General features: G+C 34.5%; 1 protein-coding gene across 3 annotated transcripts in view; it reads left to right on the top strand.

Annotated features, from left to right (window-relative positions):
• LRRC9 (leucine rich repeat containing 9) overlaps positions 1 to 18663 on the top strand; it is a 119205-nt gene that overhangs the window by 67458 nt on the left and 33084 nt on the right. For all 3 annotated transcript variants that reach the window (XM_076003995.1, XM_012785674.3, XM_012785676.3), the window contains 7 exons: positions 898 to 1032; positions 2543 to 2720; positions 5023 to 5243; positions 6579 to 6701; positions 12501 to 12631; positions 14713 to 14821; positions 15792 to 15931. In XM_076003995.1, the coding sequence (XP_075860110.1) occupies positions 898 to 1032; positions 2543 to 2720; positions 5023 to 5243; positions 6579 to 6701; positions 12501 to 12631; positions 14713 to 14821; positions 15792 to 15931 (1037 nt within the window). The remainder of the gene's footprint in view (positions 1 to 897; positions 1033 to 2542; positions 2721 to 5022; positions 5244 to 6578; positions 6702 to 12500; positions 12632 to 14712; positions 14822 to 15791; positions 15932 to 18663) is intronic.

The raw sequence follows: 18663 nt of genomic DNA, 5'->3' as shown, positions 1-18663 counted from the left end.
AGGAAAAGATGCTTTACCACATTAGTATTCAAGAAAATGAACATTAAAACCACAATCACCTACCAATTATTGCCAATTTTATAGATTGGCAAAAATTGTAAAGCCAAATTGTAGCAAAGTTATAAAGTAAAGTTATATATATACACAAACTTGCTATACATATAAATACAACCCAACAATTTTACCTAGGGGCATATAATCTAAAGAAACTCTTGCATTTATATACCATGAAACATGCACAGGAATATTCATGACAGCAGTGTTTACAACAGCAAAAACTGAATCAACCCCAATGTTCATTGACAGGTTATTAGGGGAGTTCATTGACAAAGTTATTAGGGGAATACTATATAGCAGTGACATATGAATGAACTATAGCTACATACAGAAGCATAGATGAATCTCATGAATATGACATTGAGCAAAAAAAGCAAGTCATAGAAGAATACATATAAATATTCAATTTACATAAAGTTCAAATGAGTGCATGACTAATATATTTTTATGGACATAACCATAGGACTATAAAGAAAGCAAGTGAATGGTAGACAAAAAAAAATTGAAGTAGTTATCACTTCTATGGGGAAAGAGAGGAAAAGGCTTAGGGGCCCAAGGGAACTTGGGATTTCATGGGTAGATTATGTGGGTGTTCATGTTATAGTAATCCTTTCAGTTTACAAATGTTATCTTGTAATGTTTCAATATTTGCTAAAACAATAAAAGAGTAAATAAAATATATCTATATATTGAAAACATTTTAAGGCAAAGGAAATATTATATTTTAAAATTATTGAATGGACCACTCATCTTCCCTAGGAAACAATACTTTTAACTATATGTAAATAACCTCTGTATGCTATTTCCTTTATTCACCCATTTTTCTGTTTGTTTCATTAGTTATCTCTCTTACGGCATTGTAGTACTAAAGAGGAGAGACCACGGATACTTAGTATATGGCCTTCTGCCAAAATTCTGACACAGATTTCAAAGTTAGGACCACATCTACATCTGAGTGGAAACTGGTACTTGAAGGTAAAGGCCAATTTTATTAAATCTAAGATAAACATTTAATTTACAGTTGAAGCTCAGACTTGTGGGAGGAGGAGGGACAAGGGCAACCTTAAAATTTGTACCCCCATAATATGCTGAAAAAAAATGATATTTTAGTCAGTGTTGGTTTGTGTATCGTCAAGAAGACAGATAGGTAAGGAGCAGAAAACTGGAAGAGATGAATTAAAATAGGGAGGGAATACTTATAGATCTACCCTCTTAGCAAATTTCAAATATACAATGCAGTATTGTCATAGTGTTGTACATTAGATTTCCAGAACTTACTCATCTTGCATAACTGAAACTTTGTACTTCTTGACTAATCTCTCCCCATCTCTCCTTGCTCCTAGTCCCTGGTAACCACCATTCTATTCTCTGTTTCTATGGGTTTGACTATTGAGATATCATATATAGAGATCATGCAGTATTTAATTCATAATATATGCCTACATCAAATCAAGTTGTATACCTTAAATATATACAATTACAAATTGTCAATTATACCTCAATCGAGTTGGGAAAAAATTAAAAACATTAATGTTATTATTAGGAAAAATTAATAAGTTTACCACATTCCAAAAAATGAAAATAGGGAGATCAAGTCGTGAGTTGTCATGGTACAGAGGCTAGGCCTTGACTGTTGTAAACCATAAAATTGGAGATTTAGGATAAAGGAATACTAAAAACTGAAGGGTAGATTCTGATAACATGTCAAAATGGGCAAGCAAACTTTAAAGGCTAAGAGCCAGAGAGCAAGCCCAAGTTTGAGTGGCAGGGGATCAGGAATACTGGAAAGAGAATAGGGGAACTGGACAGAATTCAGCCAAGGATAAGGGAAAAGGTTATAGAGTACCAGCAGCTTCTTGCTGCATTAGGTGCCTTTATATCTCTTGCCAAAGACAGAAACTGGGGCTAAGTGAAGCTGACCCTTGAAAATGGAAGCTATTAATGGCATTATTTTTATTATGGGATATATATAGATATGGAGCTGCAGTGAAGGCCTAATGACAGCCTTGGCTGACCCCATGGCAAATTCTAGAATTAGAATGGCCCTTTAGATTTGTCTCAAATTGGGCAGAGATGGTCAGGCCTTTATACCTCTCTGTCATTGACTGTGGGCCAACCAGGGAAGGCGTGTGACCTTGGGTGAGGCAGCTCTCTGCAACTCTCTCAGCAGAAGAGGCTGACAGCTGAAGGCTTTCTGCCAACAGCACTCCCAGCAGCTGGGATAAGTACTTCACTGTAGTGGGACTCTGACTGGCATATCACAGTGTCAATAATATCATACAAGTCCTTCTTGGAGTTATAGTCTTGTCAAATTTTACTTTTTTATAAACTAAGAGCTTCAAAATATCTGTAGTCTCTGAAGGAATTCTTTTGATGTTTACTTCTCACATTTGAATTACTTCATTAGCCTTTTTTAAATCTTATAACATTGATTGAATTTACTTATAAGATACAGAAGTAGCATGCAGTGTGAATTATTCTACAGATAACTGCCTTAAATTTCGATGGACAACATCTCTTTGAAATCACAAATTTAGAAAAATTGGAAAATTTGAAATGGGCATCATTCAGCAATAATAACCTCACTAAAATGGAAGGCTTGGAATTTTGTGTTAATTTGGAAGAACTCACATTAGATGGAAACTGCATCTCAAAGATAGAAGGTAAGGAACTTGAGAACTTTGAGGTCTCAAAATATGAATGTCCAAACACCAAAGCGAAAAATTAATAGCACTGAGGACAGAGTTTTTGAAGAGGAAGATTTCCAGAGGAGTTCCAAGAAGGTTTATGGCACAGTATTCTAAATACCTATGTGAGGTAATGCAGTTATTAATTAGCTAGATTTAGCCATTTCATAATGTATATACTTCAAAACATCATGTTATGTAAGATAAATACATATAATGTTATCTGTCAAATTAAAAAATAAATAAAAAATAAAAATAAATAAATACCTATGAGTAGGATTTGTGACTGACTGCTATGTGTAATCAACCCCAGCAAGCTGACTTTCACCTCCTCTGCCTTCTGTCTCCTTCTCTGTGCCAGTTTACAGTCTGTTACCAAACCTAGCACATACAAACTGGGGAGTCATTAATGTCTATAAAGTTGAATAAATGAATGAATGAAGTATGCTTTTGAAAAAGATAAAGGAGACCACTTAATTTTTCGAAATATATAATTAAGGTCATATTTGGAAATTTGAAGATTTTAACAAAAATGAAAATTATATTCATTAGAGGTTAAAAATTAAATATAATACATATAACCTTTTGTATGAATCTAAATAAAAGTATAATTAAGCAGCTTTAGTAATGTCTCAATATTGAGACCAATATAATATGTTTTATTTGACTGTTTAAAATTCAGTATTAAACATATCTTTCTGGGCCAGAGAGAATAAAAAACACCCCACAAACATACATAGTTATCTGAGCAAAGAATATTTCTGTATGTGCATTTTGGTAACATATTGTCCTTGTCAAGGAAGGAAGGTAAGAATTATAAATCATGGCTGGAAAAAAGATAATTTATACTTTATTCACTTTTGAATTGGATTATTTTTAGCATGTGTGTTCACTATATTTTTCATAAAATAGAAAATTTGATTTAAAGAATTATATATAAAATCAAGTATTAAATATCTTAAAAAACAGCATGTATAGCAATTTTATTATATTTATTTTAATGGCTACTAGTAATATGTTTCTAAAATTTTTTTGGTCATAAAAATCACTTGAGATACAGATTCACATGCCTCTCCTCTGTTGATTTCAGTTGAGTAAACCTGAGGTCAGCTCAGGCATCTGTGTCTAAAATCATTACCAGTCTTTTGTTCCCATACAGTTGGAAGTTAGTTTTGCTTTGTATATACAATTGAGAACCCTATTTCCCTTTCATTTCCCTCTATAAAATCTATTAAAGGGAAGAAACCCTCCAATCTGTATTTTGCTTATACTTACTACTTAAGATAGCTACTCCTCTAAAATTTAACAGAAATTTCTCTTATTTTTCTCCAGACATGGATAACTTTAATATCCATTTAATGATTTTTGCTTTGATGGTTTTTATCCTAGTTTGCCCTAGATTGTTTCACTTTCAGCTTATATAGTTCCAATAGAGGCTGCTGTGAAAGGGGATCACAGATAAAATTTATGAAGGAACAATTATTTGCCAAAAGCTATAACTGATGCTTTTTAAACATTATTCCATTTAATTTCATAGCCCCTTGGAAATAGATTTCAGTATGTACACTTTATGGATGAGGAAACTGAGGTGCAGAGATTACATAATTTACCTGTGGCCCCAAATCTAGTAGTGATACATTTAAAACCAGCTATGATTCTAAAGTTCTTATCTTTTACCTGTACTATCCTGCCTACAGTTAGTTATAAAGTACCTACAGTACATAATATACATAGGAGGTAGATTGTGGTAAGAGATCTCATTTTCTAAACTTCTGTCTTAGGGTACATCTAAGCATACAAAGGTAGAAGTAGTCTAAGTGGTTCTTTTTAATATAAATGATACCATAATGAGTACTACTTTCCAGATTTGTACTCTAGTTCCTTACCCTTAATGTTTTAAAATGAGAGCTGGTGGTTATTTTGAGTTTGGAGAGCATTGAGTTGTCATGATGGTAAAAATCCTAATTAATTATATCATTTAAAGGTTATGTGAAAGAGGAATTCAGTATTTTCTACATAATGACTTTCCTTGACCTAAGAAGAATGAATCTACTTAGAAATCCAAAATTAGAATTTAATGTATGAGATGGGACTTTATGTACAAGATTATGTCCTTCTGAAACAAAATAAAAAATGATGATGGTTAAATATTTTAGCATTCTCGAAGCTACTTGAACTTAGCCATTTAAATTAACAATAAAATTACCACCCAGTTATTTTTTTTAATTAACCTTTCAGTGCTATCTGAATCTTTTCTTGGATTTGTTTATTTTTCTAGGTATTTCCAAGCTGACTAAATTAACCCGGCTCAGCATAAATAATAATCTTCTCACTGGTTTGGAAAAGCATACTTTTGATAACATGCTTCATCTTCACTTCCTTTCTCTTGAGAACAACAGAATCACATCATTGAGTGGTTTACAAAAAACTGTTACTCTAGTCGAATTATACATAAGCAATAACTATGTTGCTGTCAATCAGGAGATCTACAATTTAAAGGTGACCATCTGGGGTAGTAATTTCTGTTTTTTAAAAAAATATTTATTGTTTCTTTATACTATGAAAGTAATGCATGTTCACTGTACAGAATTTGGAAAATATAGAAAAATATAACAAGAAAATTAAGAATAATAAGGTTTATTAAAACACATTTGCATTCAATTTATGTATATATACAAACATGTGTATGTGTAATCATAATGCCCCCAATCTGATAACCTTATGGGGTAACTTTTTAAAAAATACTCAAGTAAAATAACCCAAACCCATGCCTCCTAACCTGGTGCTTTCTTCAATATTTCCAAGTAGTCCCCAACCTAGTTGGGGAGTAGGTTTCTTTAACATTCTCCTGTTCTCAGTACAATTCTTGATTATCTCTCACTGTTCTTACCTGTGGCCCAAACTCAAGTCACCTTTGCTCAGATTTGCCTTCTTTAATTCTCCCAAAGAAACCACTAATTCAAGGCTTCCGTGTAACAGAATTTACTAAAGGTTTGAACAAAATAGAGGGTTTCTACTACACAGAATAGGAATTTCTCTCAAATGTAATGTGTGACTTCATTGTTTCTAAAGTTCAATGACCATTTCCTAACACTGTGAGTCTTACATTGGCCTTTCCTTTTGCTGATACCATATTGCTAGAACTTTATCTCCTACTAAAAACTTGTGTCCATTCCCTATCTTTCCTTCTCCCTATCCTTTTAGAGCTATAGAGGCAACCTAATCAACAACAATTTCAGCAACAAAATAAGCCATTTCACATTATTATGCACAGTAGCTTTATTCAGTCTTGTCTTAACTTCTCCCTTCCATACCCACTCACCACCCTTCGTTCACAACAAAGGCATATCAAACTGTCGGGTCTAATAAGAAAGCACATTTTCCCTTAAGATGAATCCTGCTACCCTTCAGAAGGTAGAACACTTCAGTTTTATACCTTTTCAAATGGCAGTGTCTTTTATTCCTGTTATATCTATATACACACATACATAACATTTAATAGGCTGCAATTCCATAAACAAAGCATATTGTTTTAAACATAGCAAAGTTACCTCTAAACCCTTACCACTGGTAGATAATATATTTGGCACCAGTATCCTAAAAAGGATTCTGATCATATAACATAGACCATTGAAATATTGTACAAAATTATGCCTTAGTGGTCTAAAAGGAGAACCTTTGCACTTAAAAGTACAATCAAAAGCATTCAAATCCTGTGAAATGATCAACAATTCAAATATTAAAATTCAAGGATGGTTAACCTCTTAAAAAAATAAAAACTTAATGGAGTGCTTTATATATACATATATAAAATATGAATTTTTATTACCTTAGGGTTTATGCAACTTGGTCATTCTAGACATGTATGGAAACATTGTTGTATGGAATCAAGAAAACTACCGGTTGTTTGTAATATTTCATCTTCCAGAACTGAAAGCTTTGGATGGAATCTCAATTGTAAGTTGTTTTATGACTTAGAGCATTTAGTTCAAGCTGCATATTCACATATGCATATGCCATAATCATTTTGAACACTGCTTTATCACTAGCATGATACCCAAACATACTATGCCTATTAAAATCCAGGTCTCCAAAGCTCATTTTAGATTATATTCAGGTTTTAAATTTTTCTCATCTGGTCAATTCTTTTTTTTTTTTTTTTTTTTTTTTTTTGAGACAGAGTCTCACTTTTGTTGTCCAGGCTAGAGTGAGTGCCGTGGCGTCAGCCTAGCTCACAGCAACCTCAAACTCCTGGGCTCAAGCAATCCTTCTGCCTCAGCCTCCCGAGTAGCTGGGACTACAGGCATGTGCCACCATGCCCGGCTAATTTTTTTTTTTTTTTATATATATATCAGTTGGCCAATTAATTTCTTTCTGTTTATAGTAGAGACGGGGTCTCGCTCTTGCTCAGGCTGGTTTTTGAACTCCTGACCTTGAGCAATCCGCCCGCCTCTGCCTCCCAAGAGCTAGGATTACAGGCGTGAGCCACAGCGCCCGGCCCGGTCAATTCTTAATTGTCTGAATTGAGGTGGAAGGGGAAGGAAGATGCTGCTTATGGCTGAACTCACTGAATTTAGTGCCTAAAAAGACCACAATTTTATGAAACAGGATAGAAAAAGTATGCTCTGGAGCCCTACCCTCCTCTTGGACCTAAAAACAGCTTCCTATTTTCTGGAAAAATTTAGTTGTTAATAATTAAGAAAAATATATTCCAACCAACAAGTGTAGTCAGCTGTAAAGAAAAGTAGACACAGAACTTAGGATCCAATGTGAAAGCAACATTTGGAGACTTGAATTTTATAACAAGCAAGTTCGTACAGGGCTCCTGATTTCCACATAACAGGGTAAGTACATGAAAAATGTACAAAGAATAAAAGGTTTCCCTGTGTAATGTTGCCTAGCTCCCATAAGACAATAAAACTCATTACATTTTCTAGAAAACTGAAAGATAGTTCATGATTATTTGGTACTCTGAGGTACTCTGAAAAGATTACTAATCCTAGCACTACTTTTTTCAGGACCCTCCCAAGAATGGAGATTCAAACATTCTCACTCCGATGTATACAAGTTCCCTAGAATCTTGCATGCTGGGTTTTATTTATTAACAGTTGTTAGCATTCATTGAGGGATATTTTAAAAATAGTCTTATGAATCTAGTATTGCATATACTCTAAAGATGTTAAGGGTTTTATCTTTCCTATTTCTTTGTGCTCTCATTTGCAGGGCCACATGAGAAAGTACTTTTAGAAATAAGTGTAAGAAAAACATTTTCCCTGAGGAAGAGTTATGTTCTGCTCTCTGATAAAGAGTATTGTTTAATTACTTTCCTTTTCATTGTGACTACCTCAAAACTCAGGGCCAAATTTATGAAATTAAAAACCCTATAGGTTCTTAGGCTCTGTCCTGGCATCTCTAACCCTAGTTTTTATCAATCTAATTTATATTGTTCCTGGTCTTGATTTTCATTATGTATGATTTGAATTTTACTATTTGATGATGTGTGTTTCCTGTAAGCTGTCACAAGTTCTTTGTGAAATGAAGCAGAATATAAACATATGAATTAATAATGGAACATGAAGACTAGACTGAAGAATTTAGACTTTAAATGAGAGGTAATGGGAAGGCATTGCATTTTAAAGACAAGGAAAAGGAAGAGTAAAAGATGTCTACAAGGTTTGAGTCTATACTGACAAAAGATATCATAACAGAATATGAATACAGGAAGAAAAGAAATTTTCAGGAATAAGATGATTAGTATTGGACACGGAGTTTTATATGACAGTAGATCATCTGACTTGTGATGTCAAGCAGGCAGTTGAAATTATAGGACTAAATTTAGATATGAAAATTTACTTTACATTTGTGTAGACTTAGAATTAATTTGAAGAGAGTTGATAGTTAAAACCAAAAGCAGACATATGATTGTCTAAGGAAAGAGAGTAGAGATAATACAGAAATTTAAGTGAGGATTTAATACTTGTATTTATGAACATGGGAAAAGAAGCTATGAAAAGTGGGTACAGAGGGAGGTAAATGAACAATATAATCCTAGAGTGTTTGAGATGTAAATGGACTTTATAAATGACATAACCTAAATCCTTTATTTTATGGATAAGCACAGAGAACTTCAGAGAAGTTACATGACTATGACTCTTCAATGGCAAATCATACACAGCTGAGACTCATTCTCTGTCCAAACTCTCATATAATCACATTGCCTTCTTTGGAGTAGGAGTAGAAACCAAGGGAGGACAGAGACTATGAAGAGCCGAAGAGCGGTCTGGGTAGTTGGGTTTTCATTTTATCTCCTCTTCCTGCATACTCCTATTTTTAAAAGTTTATTTTTTTACATTGAGAATACATACTCTCAATTCAGATATGAAGTTTTAATGGAGTAGAGAAAAAGAAGGGAGTTTGAGTAAAAACAGAATGACATCAGTTTTATTTAAGTCAAGGTCAAGCCATTTGACTAAAATAGGTTGGCAAACTATGGCCCTTGGGCCAAATGTGGCCTGCCACCTGTTTTTGTAAATAAAATATTACTGGAACACATTCATGCCTCTTTGTTTATATATAGTCTATGACTGCTTTTACACTACAATGGCAAAATTAAATAGTTGTAACAGAGAACGTATTGTCCACAAAGCCTAAAATATTGACTTTTTACAGGAAAAGTACAGAAAAAGTTTGTCAACTCTCAATATAGAAGGCCACTAATCCAATGTATGAAAAATGCAAAAGCTACAGTATTTTTAAAGCTGAGTTAATGTTTTTAAAACTTATTTTGATATTATATTATTCGGGATTCAAGCAGAGAAGCAGAGCTAGTATGAGATATATATATATGTATGTATCTTAATAATTGTGGGGGCTCCCTAAGCAGGCCCCAAATCCATAGGTCAGGCCATCAGGAAGGGAAGATTGTGGGTGGGTTGGAAATCAAAGGCATGAAACAAAGCTTCTGTTCATAGGTGAAATTTCTTAAGGAAAATTCTTTCTTTCAGGAAGCCTCAACTCTGCTTTTAAGGTCTTACAGTTCCTTGAATCAGTCCCATCCAGATTTTCCATGATCTCCTAATTGGAAGTCAACAAATTAGGAGCTTTAATTATATTTGCAAAATACATTGACAGCAACACCTAGATTACTTTGATATAATAACTGGAGGCTGTAGCCTCACATATTTTGCATCTCTGTTGTTTGGTGCATACACATTTCAGATTGTTACATCGTCTTGGTGGATTGACCTTTTTATCAGTATGTGATGTCTTTCTCTGTCTCTGATGATTTTCTTTGAAGTCTACTTTATCTGTGGTTAATGTAGCCATTCCTGCTTTCTTTTAATTAATGTTTGTGTGGGAATCTTGTGTCATCCTTTTACTTTTGACTTGCATGTTTCACTGTATTTGAAGTGAGTTTCTTGTTGGTAACATACAGTTGGATCATGTTTTTTAACTACTTCTCATTTCTACCTTTTAATTGACGAATGAAGACCATTTACATTTAATATAGTTATTGACATGTTAGATCTTAAGTTTGCCATTTTATTTTTTTATTTTATGTTTGTTTCCTCTGTTTACCTTTTTTCTGTTTTCTTTTTCATGCCTTCCTATGGGTACCTTGGACAATTTTTAGAATTCTATTTTTATTTATCTATAGTTTTTAGTGTATCTCTTCATATAGATTTTTTAGTGGTTATTCTAGGTATTACAATATATAGACATAACTTATTATAGTCTATTGGTGTTGAGATTTTTACCAGTTTGAGTGAAGGGTAGAAATCTTACTTGCCTTTAACTCTATTTCTCCTCCCCTGTTTATAATTATCTTAAATATTTCCCCCATATATATTAAGAGCCACATCAAACAATATTATACTTTTTTTTACTTCAACCAAACTAAGATAATTTAGAAAACTCAAGAGAAGAAAAGTTTATTTTTTTCTTGCTTCAAGAACTTCTTTAGCCATCTTTTAAGGTAGGTCTGCTGGTGACAATCTGTTTAGATTTTCTCCATCTTGAGTTCCCATTCGTTTCTGAGTGATAATTTCTCTGGATATAAGATTCTGGGTTGACATTTTGCTTTCACCAAATTTTGTGTAACATCCTCTGATTTCCATGGCTTCTGATTAGAAAGCTACTGTCATTCAAATTGTTTCCTCCTCATGGGTAGAATTTCATTCCTCTCTCAATGCTTTCATGATTTTTCTGTCATTAGTTTTTAAAACTTTGATTATGATTATGTATCTTCCCATGGATTTGGGGGCTGGGGTTTCTGTTTGGGGTTTACTCAGCTTCTTCAATGTGTAGGTTTATGTCTTTTGCCAAATTTGGGCGATTTTCAGCTATTATTTCTTCAAAAACTTGTTCAGCGCCCCCTCCCCATTTCTCCTCTCTTTCTATGAATCCAATGATACTAACATAAAATATTTTGTTATGGTCCTGCAAGTCCAGGATGATCTATCTTGGTAAAGTGAGGCTCATTTTTTTAAAGTCTATTTTCTCTCTTTTGTTCATATTGGGTAATTTCTATTGTTCTTTCTTCAAGTTCACTGATTCTTTATTCTCTTCATTCTGCTATTGAGCACATTTGTTTCAAGTATATTTGTAATTGCTTGTTGAAACATTTTTGTGATGGCTGCTTTAAAATCCTTGCCAGGTAATTAATAATATCTGTGCCATTTCAGAGTCAGTGCCTGTTGATTGCCTTTTCATATTCAAATTGAGATTTTCTTGGTTCTTAGTATGATGATAGATTTTTCTATTTTATTCTAGAACTTTGGGGTATTGTGTTATAGATTGTGTGTATCTTATTTAAATCTTCTATTTTAGCAAGCCTCCCTTGATGCTACACCACTGAGAAGATGGGGCACCACTTTGTTGCTGTCAAGTGGGAGGTAGAATTCCAAGTTCCTCCACTTGGGCTCTATTGACAACCTAGAGGTGTATGTTTCATTAACTTGGGGCTTGGGAAGGAGTTCATTCTTATCCCCATTGATTTACTCCAGCCAAGATGGAAGGGAGGAGCTCTTCCATCTTGTTCCCCATAGATCTTCACTGACTCATCCTGGCTAGGAGAGGCAGGGGTGCCTCATTAATGCTCCACAGATATCTCATTATTACCAGGTGGAAGTGGGAATCCAGGCTTCCCATGTGGTCTTCAGTAAAATGTTGGGGGGGGCGGGGTATGGGAGTGCATTACTGCTGGGAAGGGATCAAAGTTCAGGCTCAAACTCACCAAGCTGATGATGGAGGAGTGCCTTGTTACAGATAGGCTTAGGTGAAAGTCTAAGCAGCCCATTCTGCTTTTACTGGTGGGGATGGAGTTGGGGCTACAGTTTATTATGTGGAGTTTAGCTGGAGTAGACATGTTATTGTCTAAAAGTTTTCTATTTTGCTAGGCTTTCTCTTTTCTGATCTTTTGACTAGAGAAAGCAGGCCTTTTTTGTGGACTTTGTCTTGTTTTCTCTTGTTGATATTTCTGAGTTCCTGGCTTCTCCAGCACCCACTTTGGCATGTATGAGGCAAAAAGAAAATCCAGGGTATCATTCCTCAAGTCCCAAGGTCCCCAGCTGGTTGTTTTCTTCTCTACACCTTTCAGTATTTTTATGTTTGTCTTATATATAATGTGTAGAGGTTTTAGCTGTACTTAGTAGGAGAAATAGGTAGAAATGAGTCTACCCCATTTTACCTGAAACCAGAGAATTAATGTGATTTAGTCATCTGTAAGGACATTATTTTCTAAATGTCTTCTTATAGGAACCACCAGAGACTGAGAATGCAAAAGATTTGTTTGGTGGCAGACTAACTTCTGACATGATTGCAGAACGACAAGGACATTCCACTTTCACCGAAATACAAGAACTCAATTGGACTTCATCGTCTATCAGGTACAATCATTTTATTATATGCTTTTTGACATTATAATAAAATATATAATTAAAATTTTTCTGAATTTCATATATTCATACATCTTATTTAAATATAACCAATAGTTCAGAAAATCATCTACCCTACTTCAATATTTCATACTAACTTTACCACCTTTTAAATGCATTAATAATTTTTATTATCAGAGACTATGATTTAACATGTCATAAATTTCTTTCTCAGACTTTCTGTTTATCTTTTCTTTCACAATCAAGTTTTTAAAGTTAGAACATACCAGATTTGTTCCTCACATTTTATCACTCTAATCCAATGCAATCTTATTTCTACTGCCACATTTCTGTGATACTATTCTCACAAATGTCATCATTGTCCTCCTGGTTAACAAGCACAATGGATTGTTTTTAGTTCTTATCTAACTTGACCTCTCTGAGTCACATAAGAATGTTGACTCCTCCTTCCTTATACTTCTTATCTTTTTTTCCCCCTGTAATTTCACATTTTCAATTTTTCTGTAAACTTTTTCAGTTTTCTTTATGAGTTCTTACTGTCTGGTATTGTCCTAACCTGAATATTCAGTTGCTCTCTGGATAGCACCTAGGAGACAACATCTGCCTGCTGTTGCCCAGGCCAAAAAAATCTGAGAAAAATCTTAGTCATTGCCTTCTTTTCTTTGTTCTACATTTTCAGTCATCATCAAGTTCTTCAGCATGTCTCATACTCCTTCTTTCTGCAGTCATAGCCATTGACCTAGGTTGACAATTTCTTATTGTTTGTCTATATAAACCTTCCTTGAAAACCCATCTAAATGTGTATACTATCTTCTAAGATGCAAGTTTTATCAGATTACTTCCCTTCTCAACATTGTTCAGTAGCTTTCCATTATTTACAAAAGAAAATTTAAAATTCCTTTGTGTGACATAGAAGACCCTAATTACCGATCCATTTTTACCTCTTGTAATCCTTATCTTTACTGCCTATGACAATTTATACTTCAGAAATTCTGAAATATTCTAGTTACTGAGTCTCAATCATAAGATGCTGTTTCATGTTTGTTTCTGCCTCTGTTTGTGCCTGTTGTACTGCCTGGAACTCTTTTCTCCCAATATGCCTGACAAATACCTACAAGTGTCATCTTAAGATTTTTCTCCTCTGTGATGTCATCCTTGACTTCCTTAAATAGGTTTTCTTTCCCTGAAATTCCATTACACCTAATCTTAGTATAGCATTTTTCATCTTTATATTAGTTTTTCTGGCTCTCACTTCTTGAGGGCAGAAACAGTTTCTTTCATATTTGTTGTAGCCATTCCAAATACATTGTCTGCACTTAGGAAATACTAATGAAAATATGTTGAGTAAATGAATGGCTTACTAATGGATAAAAGTATATCATAATTGTAACTTCAAGTTTAGGATTTATTTAAAGAAATGAATAGGGAAAGGTGATTTACCACTATCCTCTTCTCTGTCATGGCTCAAGTGAAGGTAGAATAGTTATACAGCTAGGGACTAGGAATCAGGCATTCTCTTTAATTACCAAAATATTCTTACAAGGTGGAATGCCATAAAAGTTTTCAGGAAATCCCATAGAAAACTCTCTTTTCAAAGACTTTACCTGCTTTTCTTTTGCTTTCCCATCTCTACTCTTTCCTGGGGTTAGAGATAACCTACTTCAGAAATAACCTACTTCATATATATCCTCTGAAGTTTATAACATGAGCATCTTATGATTTACTGTATAAACTTCATTATGATTTCATGAACATGTATGTGAATTTATAAAGAAGTTGGAGAGGTTGATTTTATATGTTTTTTATGATAGTGCTATGTTTATGTGGCAATAGATGCGTTTTTGAAAGTCATCAAATTCTATAGCATTTTCTTACATATGCGCCCAACAAAAATGTGTGTTTAGCTGATAATTTAACCCATACATTTCACAATAAAGGCAATTATTTTTCACAGAATTTGTCAGATGAGTTTTTTTAATGCCTTTGGAGATTGTACATGGAATAACTCACCCTTTCCTATATTGTTCCTATCATATTAAAATAATAACTATATTTGCTTTGTCTAAATTCAGAACTGTGGATTTGATTCCAGTTGATCAGTTTAGAAATGTGTGTAATGTGAATCTACAGAACAATAATCTTACCTCATTTAGTGGATTAGTCTATCTGCCTAATGTGAAGGTGAGTCACTCACAAATTTTTTTTTTAATTTCAAGCTTTTCAATGAAAGTTGTTATCTTTTTTACTTTGGACTAAAATGTATTTCCATGTTATTAAAGTAGAGAAATTATTCCTGAAAGTTTTTTTGTTGTTGTTGTGCTTTTTACTAAGCAAGAAAAAAAGTATTACCTTCCAAAGTTATTTTGGTTTGACTTTAGTTTTCTGTGATTGTTTTATCTGTTGTAAATTTTATTCTGCGGTAGGAGATAGGATGGCAAGCTGCCTCTATAGTGAGCAAGTTTAGAACAAAGTTGAAGATACTAAGGTTCTTAAAGCAGCCTCATTGCCTTCTTTACTATTGCCTTGACTAAGGCATTTACTAAGGCCGTTTAAACATAGGGAAACCCTTAGTCTCTTCCACTAAGGAGTTATTTTATCCCCGATTGGGCTTGGAGAAATCAGGATTACAGATTGAGAAAATTGAGTAGCTTTCTAGGATCTCTATTATTTTATCTGAAGTATTGTAATTTCCCAACATGTCAGATAATCAAAAAACCATTCAGGCCAGATGCAATGGCTTATGCCTATACTCCTAGCTCTTTGGGAGGCCAAAGTGGGAGGATCATCAGAGGCCAGGAGTTCAAGAGCAGCCTAGGCAACATACCAAGACCCTATCTCCATAAAACAAGTTTAAAAATTAGGCAGGCATGGTGGTGCATGCCTCTAGTCCTAGATATTTGGGATGCTGAGGCAGGAAGATTACTTGAGCCCAGGAGTTTGAGATTGCAATGAGCTATGCATTATAGCCCAGGTAAAAGAGCAAAACCCTGTCTCAAAAACAATTCAAAAATAAATCCAAATAATTTTGGATATAAAAATGTGTTATTTTAAACATTAATATGTTATTAAATTATGTGGTATATTACATATTCTATCCATACCATTTTAATAGTTTCTAGGATGTCTGATTAGTAAGATATTCTTTCTGTAGGTCTTATGCCTCAACTATAATCATATTGAATCAATCATGCCCAGAGTAAAGCCTCAGACTCATTTAACCAACAGACAACTACTCTACCACAAAGTGGCTTCAAGTGGCTATGGACAGCAAGGAACTTCAAAAACAAACAGGTACTATCCTTAATTTTTACAATTACAAATAATTTTGGCTGGGAATTTTAAAAGCAGTTAATCCCCTGCCCTCCTGATTGCAAGCCCACAGCCATCACCATTCTGAGAATTTAATGAGCTATGCCCCACCCTCAGCCTGAGTTCAAGGTAACATGGCTACAGCTGCCACCTAGCCAGGAATGGAAAGGGGAGACCAAGTTTTCCTAATCACATTTGCACAATACTACCACCTTGTTACAGGCAGCTATGGGACTGCGGACTAACTTGCCCAATCCATTGCAGCTACCAATAATACTAACACAGACCAGTTGGGTCTTCGTGAATGGCTTCACCATCACTACCACCTCACACTGCACACCAGCTTGCTCTGGGACTTGAGAACCTTCCCACACACCACACACCTGCTCTCTGCTTCAACTTCTAGATTCTGAGCAAGCCTCCTCCTCAAGGCCCAAGAATTAGCCCCATAGGATGCACTAATACCATTGCCAGCATAATCTGCCCTGGGTCCTAAAATCAGGCATACTTAGCCCACTGCTTCCACCACTGGGGCCCAAAGACTGGCTCATCTTACATTCAAGTCCCTAGCAAAGCTTCACCACAGCCTCAACTAATAACTGTTCCCTAAGCTACCCAGGATACCACAGAAACCACTGACCCTGTGTACTAAGGATAAATGGTATCTGCCTAAGAAACCAGACAAAGACCACACTACTGCAGGTACCCAAAATCAAAGCCAAACTGCCCTACTCAACCAGAAACATATATACATCTTCAGGGAAAATTCTCCCCTTTAAATTCTCCCAAAAAAAAATAGAAAAAGTGACTGCCACATCATATGCTCAGATATCAATGGAAAGACAGAAAACATGAAAAATCAAGAAAATATGGCACCACCAAATGACTACAACAATTTTTTTCTAGTAACAGATCGCAATCAAAAAGAATTTCTCATAATGTAAGTTAATAGATTCCAAATATTGATTCTACAGAAGCTCAATGAGATACAAGAAAAAACAATACAAAGAAATCAGGAAATCAATTTAGGATATGAATGAGAATTTACCAAGTAGATTGATATCTTAAAAAAAACAGAAATTCTGGAGCTGAAAAATTAATTTAAGTAAATACAGAACACATTGAAAGCTTCAAAAACATGTTAAACCAAGAAAGAATCTGAGAACATGAAGATAGGTGTTTTGAAATAACCCAGTAAAACAAAAATAAGGAAAAAATAATGAGCAAAGCATTCAAGATATCTAGGACTACATAAAGTGACTGAACTTACAAATTGTTGGTATTCCCAAGTAAGAAGAGAGATCAAAAAGTTTAGAAACCAGGCCGGGCGCGGTGGCTCACGCCTGTAATCCTAGCTCTTGGGAGGCCGAGGCGGGCGGATTGCTCAAGGTCAGGAGTTCAAAACCAGCCTGAGCAAGAGCGAGACCCCGTCTCTACTATAAATAGAAAGAAATTAATTGGCCAACTGATATATATATATATAAAAAATTAGCCGGGCATGGTGGCGCATGCCTGTAGTCCCAGCTACTCGGGAGGCTGAGGCAGAAGGATCGCTGGAGCCCAGGAGTTTGAGGTTGCTGTGAGCTAGGCTGACGCCACGGCACTCACTCTAGCCTGGACAACAAAGCGAGACTCTGTCTCAAAAAAAAAAAAAAAAAAAAAGTTTAGAAACCTAATTTAAGGAAATAATGAAAACTTCCCAAGACTAGCAAGAGTGTTAGACATTCATATACAGGAAGGCCAATATTCCCCAGGCAAATACACTGCAAAAAGGACTTCACCATGGCATAGTATAATCAGATAACTGAAGTCAAAGCAAAAGAGAGAATTTTAAAATTAGCAAGAGAAAAGTGTCTAGTGACTTATAAAGGAAGCCCCATCAGACTAACAGTGAATCTCTCAGCAGAAACCTCATAGCCTGAAGACAATAGGATGGCATTTTCAAAATACTGAAAGAAAAAAAAAAAAAAAAACTGTCAGCCAAGAATTTTATATCCTACTGGAATAAGCTTCATAAATGAAGAAGAAATAGTCTTTCCGAGACAAGCAAATTCTAATAGAATTTGTCACCACTAGATAGTCATATAGGAAATGCTCACAGGAGCCTTAAACATGGGAATAAAAGGTCAATATTCACCATCATGAAAACACATAAAATATAAAATTCACAGATGTTATAAAATAATTACACAAAGGAGGAATAGAAAAGAATTAAATGGTAACATGACAGAAGTATAGCAAACCACAGACAAAAAAGAGAAAGAATTTATAAAACAACTAGAAATCAACTAACAATATGACAGAAACAAAACCTTATATATCAAAATTGATCTTGAACATAAATGAATTAAAAAATGTTCCAGTTAAAAGATACAGACTGGCAGAATGGATGAAGAAAGGTGATCCAACAAGAAACTTACCTTACCCATAAAGACACATATAGACTGAAAGTAAAGGAATGAAAAAAGATATTCCATGCAAACACAAATCAAAAGCAAGTGGGTGTAGCTATATATATATCAAATAAAACAGACTTTAAACCAAAAACAGTTAAAGGCAAAGGAGGTCATTATATAATGACAAAGGGATCAATTCAGCAAGAGGATATAATGATCATAAATATATATGTACCCAACATTGGAGCACCTAGATTCATAAAACAAATATCAGACCTCAAGAAAGATATAGACACCAACATAATAATAGAGTGGGGC

Source organism: Microcebus murinus, chromosome 6, assembly GCF_040939455.1.
Source record: "Microcebus murinus isolate Inina chromosome 6, M.murinus_Inina_mat1.0, whole genome shotgun sequence".
Lineage (NCBI taxonomy): Eukaryota > Metazoa > Chordata > Mammalia > Primates > Cheirogaleidae > Microcebus > Microcebus murinus.
Note: the sequence above shows the minus strand (reverse complement) of the source record. Positions and strands in the feature narration are given on the sequence as shown.